Raw genomic sequence first — 10,264 nt, forward strand, 5'->3', positions numbered from 1 at the left:
CTTTAGAGAGGATAGCTACAGACATTCTTGGCGAATTTCCTGAGACAGAAAACGGAAATCGATACATTATCGTTATCTCAGATTACTTCACAAAATGGACCGAGGCATTTCCGATGCGAAATATGGAAGCACAAACCGTAGCTAAGATTGTCACTAATGAAGTAATCTGTAGGCTTGGATGTCCAGCGACAATTCATTCAGATCAGGGAAGACAATACGAGAGCATTCTCTTCACTGAGGTATGTAAGCTTCTCCAGATCCGCAAGACAAGAACCACACCATATCATCCGCAGTCAGATGGTATGGTGGAACGGTTCAACAAAACATTAGCCACTATGCTGAGCGCCTACGTGGATGAGAATCATCGAAATTGGGATGAAAGCATTCCGTTTGTGATGATGGCTTATAGAGCGTCTCAACATGAATCCACTGGCTATAGTCCTAACATGCTCATGTTAGGAAGGGAGGTCGCTACACTTCTAGATATCATGTATGATATGCCTTCGTCTTGGAAAGAAGTACCTAGAAGTGAATGGGTTTGGATAATGCAAGATCGGATGGAGAGAGCACACGCCTTTGTCAGACGTCATGCAGAAGGTGCAATGTTTCGTCAGAAACATTATCATGACATGAAAATGTCCTATGAGAAGTTCAAGGAAGGAGAAAATGTATACGTATACTTCCCCCAGCGCAAAGTTGGATGCTCACCGAAGTTCACGTCCTACTGGCGGGGACCGTTCAAGATACTCACAAAACTATCGGAAGTTTTGTATAAAGTTAACTGTGGTCGGAATGGTAAAGACCAGGTTATACATTGTGACCGCTTGAAAACGTGCAAAGCTCAGATTCTGAAAGGAGAGAACGAATTGCAGACCCCTCTGGAGAGCAGCACGGAAAGCCAACTTGATGTTCAGTTTGAGTCAGAGGTTATTGATGAGCGTCAGTCAAAAGTAGAGGTTACAGATGAACTAGCTGGGGAATTCGAGTCAAAGCGCAACAGACGTGCTCCAGTCTGGATGAGAGATTATGTGACAGAATAAATACCATCACCAAATACCATACAATCAAAAGAACTGTTTGATTTGTAGATACTTATAAACATTGTAGCTGTACTGTGTTTGTCGAACATTTTGTTTCATTTTACATTTTTGTTATTTGCATGTGTATGTATGCTTATTCATGTTCATCCCCAAGAAGGTGCTATACATCCATCACTCATTTTGTACATTATTCATGTTTGATACGTCATCCTTTTTAGATAAAAAGAAAAAAAAAAAATATATTTATATATCTATGTTATCGTTTTGTCATGCGAGGACGCATGAAGCAATGAGGCGTGGGTTATGTAACAAATGATCGGGTTTGAGGTTCAGATAATTTTTATATCATACGGGTGTTATCTTTGATGCTAATGGTAATGTGCGAGGATAGTCCGGATGACACTACTATATATAAGAGCACACTCGAGAGGAGAGCTGACTCTGTGTTCGGCTGTCGAAGGAGTAGGTACGTTAATACGACTGCACAGTGTTCGTATTGGGTTAATCTTTAAATAGCGCGTTAATATTTACTCGTATTTTATTAACTGAGTGTACCTGGCTGCAGCTTGTGTCGGCTGCAGGGATACAGCCCTATTCATATGATAAGGGCATAGAGCCTTATCAGGACAGATCTCGCAGATCTCGAGACTGAGACCTGTGCCTCGGATAGAGCCCCGGGTTATAACCCACATATCATCAAGCCTCATCCCTTTTCAATAAGTTGTGAATTATTTGTTTTGCATGCTTAAGGATAGGTCGTCCTTACAACTATATCTGTATATATTGACTCGTAGTTTTTGTGACAGTTTCATGCCGGTATTCATATATGATTATTAAATAGAAACATTTCCCAGACTGGTCTCAATCACCGAACCCAAAACACGTTACACTATATTTAAACTGTTCGTTAGTAGCTTCAGATAATGAATAACTATTTCTTATAAAACCTGCACGACATCACCAAACAAAAAAAATGGCAATATTGCTGAAATGAGAAATTAGACAAATTGTCTCTCTTGTATTATTTATTATACAAAATCTATCGTTGTCCTAATCTTTGACGGTCACAATAAAATATGACTATTCCGGTGTATCGTATAAGAGTTTGTTGTGATTAAAACGAAAGTAGGTCTCGAAAAATTCACAGAATTACGAAGAACTGACAACATATTTGAAACAGGTAAAAACTATTATCATAGGAGTTACTATTGATATGACACTATGTTATCTTTTAAATGAATGGTTATAGTAAAGTATTATTAAGGCATAATATACATCATTAAATAAAATTCATTTGCACGTAAAACGATTTAATTGATTAATTGAGATCTTAACGCGAGTTTTTTTTCGGTGAGGTGGGGTTATTTTTTATTTGTTTAAGGTGAGAATCTAAATGAAAGCGTTTTAAAGGAGGGCGAGCCTATGGTGCCTTAGAGCCTTAGGTTTGATGACAGCTTAGAACAAAGAAACCACAAAGGTCGAGCTTTAAAAAGGCAAAAAGAAATAAAATATATTTTTCATGGAATAATGCTGACTTGTATCCTTTCTAGATAATATGGACTGTTATCTAAAAGATCGAGATAGACTCCAGTTGTCATCATGGCTTGGAAAAGAATGCCATTTCAAACTTCTTTATAAGATTAGCCGAGACGGTGGATCACCTCAAACATTCCACTATCTATGTGACAACAAGGGACCCACGGTGACCATCTTCTACAACACGGACAATAACGTGTACGGAGGGTACCTCTCCGAGAGTTGGCTAAGTACCGGAGGCTGGATAACAGACAGATCGTCGTTTCTGTTTCAGTTTTACAGCAACAGTGAATGGAAACCCAATAAGATACCGCTAAAAATCCGAGGAAAAAATGTTTTATTTTACGAATCAAATGGACCAACTTTCGAGAATTTGCCTTCATTTGAAGGTAACATTGAAAAAACCTCAAATTGCTTTGAAATGAGTACAAAGGATCTCTTTAGCGGTAGCTACTATAACACCGGATTGAAAAATGCTCAGTCGATTGCAAACGGTCACAACAACTTGTCAGACCTGGAAGTTTACCTGGTGAAAGGTAAAAATTTGATAAATTTATAAAACTATAAAACATTTTAAAAGTTTATAAATACAGGGTGATCCATAAATTCTGATTCTATTTTGAAACTTCATAAAATTCTTACCTGATGACAGGCTTGGGGCGAATTACATTGTAAAGTAATGCATTACATTACCATTACTTCACGAATGTGGGCATTAAATTACCATTACCATTACTTGATTTTCTTGAAGTAATGCATTACATTACCATTACATGAGTAAAGTAATGCATTACCATTACCATGACTTTATTTTAAAAAAGTAAAGCTAATAAAGAGTTCTTGCAAATGTTTCAAATATAAAACACTCTTAAACATATTTACAGGTTCATGCTCAGTATCAGGTTCAAATTCAATGACTATACAAGAGGCATTCTTTATTTGCTCAATATATAATCATCTTGTGGCATTATGAACAACATATTACAAAAGTAAAATGATATTTATAGACATTTGGCATGATACAATGTAGGATACGAAATAGAGACGAGACACAGAATTACATGAATAACAAAAAACAATTTATGGAATAATGTTGCGGTTATTAAACGCTAAGTAGAGATATTTCCCCAGATTACACAAATCTTTATAATTTTGGACACCTAATTTTATTTATTCATAAACAGATGGTTTTTCCAAGTTATATTTCTTAAGATACAGTATTTTAATTGTATTTCTTTCTACTGAGAACACTTTAAGACAAAAGATTGCTGTTGCACTTTATGATCGAAGTTTCAAAGGGTTCATCTTTTAACTGCATTCTGTTAGTTTGAAAATCTTCCCAGCTATACTAAATTAATGTTTTACAGGAACAGTCGAAGCTTGGACTGAGAAGTACTGTTTGACGATCTTTATCTTAGGATATATTAAGTGCAAAAATAGAAAAAATACATGAATCTTGTATTTTCTATCAGTCCAAACTAGTATACAGTGTACTTAATATAAGAGAGAGAGAGAGAGAGAGAGAGAGAGAGAGAGAGAGAGAGAGAGAATAAGAAAGTAAAATTATTTTCAAATGGGTTATAATATTGGAGGTGACATTGATTTTCATCATGGATGGACAGTGCATTCATTTTGCTTTTAAAGGTGCATGTCTGTCTCCTCTTCTATTGGGACATAGCGAAGGGAAGGGGATTGGGGTGTTTAGCACTTCTTATAACAATAGATTGTTTTGATACTTAAATTATCCTGAGGGCATAGTGTGTTGTTGACACATTTCTTTTTGAAGTGCAAACTAATTGGAGTAAATTGTTTAAATGATTAAAAACTCTCAATAACAACACTCTTAAAAATGTTATGAAATTGTGCTGTTATATTTAGTAATATTAACAATTCAAAAATGAATTTTTTTAAAATCGTTTTTGATAATACAATTAAAACATTTTTATCTCAAGAATTATTTCTTTCTTCTTAAAAATAAATTTAGTCAAGTTCAATCTCAACTATTCATTTATTCATCACATTTTTTAAAGTGAACATGCATGAATAAGCATAGTAATGCAAAGTAATGCCATGTAATGCCAGCATAACACTAGATTTTGGAAAGTAATGAATTACATTACCATTACTTGTAATGCTAATTTGGTGGCATTACACATTATTAGCATTACTTTGAAAACATGTAATGCATTGCAATGCATTACCATTACAATTATCATCACCCCAAGCCTGCCTGATGAGATAAACTATTAAATAAGGTACCATTCTAATCTCCAGTGGCTAAACTTTAATATCATTTGTAATGTACGTAAAAAATTTCTTGAACAAGAAGCAAAGACGTAATATATTAAGTGTAAGATTTTTAATAGTGCCCCATCTTTACTAAATGGCTACAAAATCGAGCTACTGCACTTTGAGTCTCGTTCAACTTAAACTGTGATCGGTTTTTTTTATGAACTAGTTTTTTTCAGACCTATAAAAAGGGCACACCTATCAAAAAACCTTTTTCTAGAGAAGAAGGGTAGTACAGAATTAAAGATAGAAGAAAAATAGAGTTCCCTATACAGGCTATATAAAGAAGAACGAATGACAACTATGGACAAGAAGGAAAATCAATATTAAATGCACTGGTGACAAAAAATCATATATTTTTTTTTAGAAAAATCAGTCAACCACTGTGTGTTATTCATCAAAAATGACATAGCCAGCAATCGGCTACATTGTAAACAGAGCAATGAACAAGTATAATGTTGTGCAGTATCGAGTTAAATGCATATAAGCAATTAAAAATGAAACAACTTATGTAAATAAAAATGAATTTTTTCATACATTGAAATTGATTTTTTAATTCATTTGTTTAAAAAGACCAGCATTATGTTATTATGTGATATGAACATATTAAAAGTTAATGATGTGTGGGTTGTTATTCGTATATTCAGATTTGATCCATTCATGCTGTATATTTTCCCTTTTCATAAGATGGTCCTGCGGAGCCTTGGCGAGAACCCCCAATTTGGGAATCAGAGGTTGTTGTTGTTTTTTTTTGTACAGATCTATGTGTGATGTTTTTACATAATGTTCATTTTGATCCATGATGTAGAAAAATGACATCGTAAAGGCAACCTTTTTCAGCCATTTTTGCTTTTTTAGCATACAACAGCTTGTTTTCAAGCAGTTTTTCTTTCAGAAAACATAAAGTGCATGTTTGAACAAACAAAATATTTTATTCAAAGATATATCTAGCCAAGGCTAATAAGTGACAAAAAAATCGTTCAAGCATGTGCTCTTTTTTCCCATTCATAAAAAGATAGGAAAATTGTCAATTTTTGACTGATTTTGATTGAATTTTAGAAAAAGCGTCACTTCCAACGTCATATACTGCCAGTGAGTGCAAATAAATAGGTTATACATGTAATATATTTTACATCAACTTTTCTAAAGTATAACATTTTATTTTACCCGAAACACTTTTAAAAAATGGCGAATTAAGAGGCCAAATTTAACTCTTATCATGAATAGTTCTTTGTGTTACAGAACTTTCTAGATAAAGATATATTTTTAATGGTCATAACGCCTCATTTGGTTGGCTAAATAAAATCATATCGAATTCGGGAACCATTTTAAGTAACAGGCAAAAATTAAACAATTATCAATATTTAATGAACTATTGAAAATTTAATCTAGATACTAGTATTAGTCATCGTTGCTGTTCATTAATGACATTACTCAAATGGGCTAATTCCTGCAATATTGAAATAAGATGAGTTGGTTTTTTGTTGTTGATAGTTTGCCTTTGTAAGTATAGAGATCAAGTCTGCTTAAGTATGATTTGGACAAAAACTTCACCAAATTATGTCATCGAATTATTTTCTTAATTATGTTATAAAATTCTTTTCTTAAATAATTAAATTCCAAAATAATATTAATCATTTTTCTTGTATTATATTAAATATATCGTTTGACAACCGTTTTTATGAATTTTTCAGAAATAGAGCAAACAATAAAACTAACGACCAAGTTTTAAATTTTCCAGACGCTTGACTGTATGAAAGAATTCATCAGGTCCTTTCAACCTAAGGAAGAGTTGAATGTTCCGGAAGTAAACATTCTCCTCGTCGGTCAGGTGGGCGCGGGAAAATCCAGTGTCGTCAACACAATCAACTCCATTTGGAAAGGAGAGATCTCCACCAGGTCCTGGGCTGGAAGTTCCGAGCACAGTTTAACAACGAGTGTACGAGTCGCATACCATATCATACTTTAAAACAGTAAAAAATATTATATAGTAAGGAAGTAGCTTTATGTAAATGTGTCCTAATCTCTTGTACTGAAAAAATGTCCTAAATGTATCAATGTTTGCAGTTTGCCATGAAAAAAGATTCATGTAAACAATTAAATGCTTTCTTTGGTAAATCATGCGGGATATGATGGTAGCGACATTGTAGAAAGAGACATAAGCCGGTTATTTATTTTTTCTGCAATAATCGCTTCCTGTTCCTTCATTACCTGACTCGACCATTAAAAAAAAAACATTTATTATTTATATGTACATCTTTCTTTTAACAAACTGATAAGTTAATTGTAAATTGTAAGTAAAATTAACGAAATTAATGTTATTGTGCATCAGCTAAAAGAACCAGCCAAAATGTTTCCTGTGGAATTTTGAATCAAACCTCACCATGATTATTTCGTGCAGTTCGTGATTTTACCGAGGCCGATTCCGGGTTTGACTAATACATATAAGGGGCATGTAAATTTCAGTCTTGTCAGTTTCTACATAGCTATGAATTACAATCGATTTTCGTAAGAAATAGAGGGACTCGTATTCCATAGATGCAAATATTTGTCCTTATTCAATACATGAAGATTGACCTGTAGTCACGTGATAATGGATAACTTTACGATGTGGAAACGTTTTGAGCAATTGTTTTTAAAAGTGAAAGAATTTTGACAATGGTACTAATTTGTGTATTCTTTCCCATATTATTCCAGTTTACTAAGTTTCGGATATCCGACCCTTCTACCGGAACACATTTAAAATTCCAGTTATGTGATATGAGAGGATTGGAAGAGACCATGGATGTAAAATTAGAGGATATAGCATTTCTTCTGGACGGAAATCTTCCTAACAAATACAAGGTTTGAGAAAATTAGTTTTATCATATTGATATTCTCCTGTCTTTGTGTTATGTCATTCTGATGTTTTTCTGATTTTTAGCTGGTAAATGAAATACGTCGGAATTTTACGCTTTGAAATCAAAGATTTGGTAGTAATTAAAAACGTCAGGGACATTTTCTGGTAAATACAAGTGTAATATGACAAATTTCATCTTTTTAATTAAACATTAAGGTATCCGATCCATAATAGCTTCAGATTCAATGAATCTGTGTGCACAACCGACATGTATTGCTTAATACTTAGGATACTTGGACATAATTTTCCTATTTAAGTTTCAATATGTAACAGTGGAATGTGTCCTTATTATGACCTTTTCTTTTCTTTTTTTCTGAAGAGTTGTCACCCTTTGTTTTTATTCTATAAAGTTTAATTCGAAAAAAAATCTACACAGTACAAAATTTATTTTCAATAGTTTTTGTATTCCTGACGATAAAATACATCTTTCCACCAAGGTATTTTTTGATATTCCTAGTAATAACTACATGTATTTTATTTTAAGAAATGTGTTATTCTCCAGACTTTAATGCAATCTTCATTAATTAATTACTGCTTAGTTACTATTATTTTTGAAAATTTCTCTCGATCGGTAAATCTTTTTTTTACTCGAAAATGCTTTAAATAAATAACAAAGTATCAAATAAATGCTGTGAATTCAAGGTTGGAAAAATTTGGTCACAATATGGATCGGATATTGTATTTTGAATTAAAACAATACGGGAATCTTTCTTTTATATATAGATTTATCTTAAGAATTTTAAAAGCTTTAATAACTCACGTCATGATGTTATAAAAGAGGCCCGATCGTACATTTATAACATACTATTCCTCTATTGAAATACAGAAACCCTTCGAAAGACTTTAGTACAAAGATGATACCTTTCAACCTTCTAAGGTAAACATTAAGCTATTAAAAATGTAAATATTTTGTAGTTTAATCCTGTTGCTCGTGCCACCAAGGACACCCCTGGATTTATAAAAGACCCCACGATGAAAGACATGATACACACAGTAGTATTTGTGATTGACGGCAGCAATGTTGAGGTGATGCCAGACGGGATTATTAAGAAGCTAAAGGATATAAAGGATATGCTGATCGATAGAGGTCGGACTGCGAAAATAAGCACAGAGAGAGATAGATAGAGAGAGAGAGAGAGAGAGAGAGAGAGAGAGAGAGAGAGAGAGAGAGTTTATGTAATTTAACTATTCATTTTAAAAACCAGAGTGGTTTGGATGTGAGTTAAAAAGTTAAACGTATTTTTGTCTTTTGATTTCAAATATTTTAAACAATCCGTAATAAACATCTGCTTAAGATAACAAAGGTGAAAACATATTTATAACTTATTTTCTATGCATATGTTAAGTACATTTTAAAATTGATAAAAAAAAAAGAATTATAAACAAGGCATGTTTTCAATTTAAATTTTTCTCATATTTAAATTTGCACGTTAGAACATATTATACAAACATTGAATTTTACATGTTGTACCTGTGCAAATTTTTTTTCAAAGAACCTTCAATTCAGAAACTATATTGATAGTACTATTTTGCCATGTAGCTGTTACAAGAACTTTTATTCCATATTTTCTTTGTTTAACTAATTTGTATTTATGTATTTTGTGATTGTAGATGTTCCTGTTTTGGTGCTTGTTACGAAGATTGACAAGGTTTGTAGTGATGTCGACAAAGATGTCGAAGAAGTTTACTTTAGCAACGCTGTGAAGAAAACTGTCGATAAAGTGTCGGATGTTATTGCTATCCCACGATCCCACGTACTTCCGGTAAAGAATTACGAAAAAGAGAGGACTCTGCAGAACAACATAAGTATACTCGCCATGGAAGCTTTAAAACAGGCTCTTCTGTTCTGTCAAGATTTTCTGGAAAACCAATCTTAAACAAAAAAGTACTTTTTTGTGAAATAGCCAAATGTTATAGTATCATTCATGACAGTGTTCGTTGTCAGTTAGTTAATTAAATTCACTGATGAATAGCGTGCTTAAATCTTAATAAAGTTTGTTTATGATATTTCTTCTTCTTATTGTTTTATCTGAAATCGTCAATCATACCATTGAACATGAATTACTGAAAAATCAATTGATTCAAATTCATGCAGTATATATTTTTATGGACATTTGTACGCAGAACAGTAAAATTAATATGACATAAACACATGCAATTTAAATTGTCTTAGTTTTAACAAGTTCCTAATGACTTTTATTTAGACATTCTTACCGACCTCAGGAAAACGAAGTATGTGAAATTCACATACAGCTTGAAAGTCGTTATTTTAACATGTAAACAAAATGCAGTACACTGCTTAACTATACGTGGCTGGTGATGCTGTTTTAAAGAAAAAAAGAAAATAAGACGTCATCAGTTCAGTTAAGTAAATTGTCTGACAAAATTAATAGTACTTATCATTTAACAACAGTTGTGTGAAATTAGGGTTAATCAGTCTAAAACTAGGGAAAATATTTTGCGCTGTAAATGCAACTTTTAAACACATACGGAACTGTAG

At 32.9% G+C, this 10,264-nt stretch overlaps 1 protein-coding gene across 1 annotated transcript; it reads left to right on the forward strand.

The window, feature by feature from the left end:
• The first annotated feature begins 2,090 nt into the window (after window positions 1-2,090).
• LOC105347517 (interferon-induced protein 44-like) lies at window positions 2,091-9,729 on the forward strand. The gene is made up of 7 exons (XM_034451012.2): window positions 2,091-2,220; window positions 2,591-3,112; window positions 5,553-5,599; window positions 6,607-6,804; window positions 7,563-7,709; window positions 8,680-8,851; window positions 9,376-9,729. Exons 2-7 carry the CDS (start codon window positions 2,596-2,598, stop codon window positions 9,639-9,641), a joined length of 1,347 nt encoding a protein of 448 aa, XP_034306903.2. The 5' UTR covers window positions 2,091-2,220; window positions 2,591-2,595; the 3' UTR covers window positions 9,642-9,729.
• Window positions 9,730-10,264: the final 535 nt, after the last annotated feature.

The sequence above is a fragment of the Magallana gigas genome, chromosome 4, assembly GCF_963853765.1.
Source record: "Magallana gigas chromosome 4, xbMagGiga1.1, whole genome shotgun sequence".
Taxonomy (NCBI): Eukaryota; Metazoa; Mollusca; class Bivalvia; order Ostreida; family Ostreidae; genus Magallana; species Magallana gigas.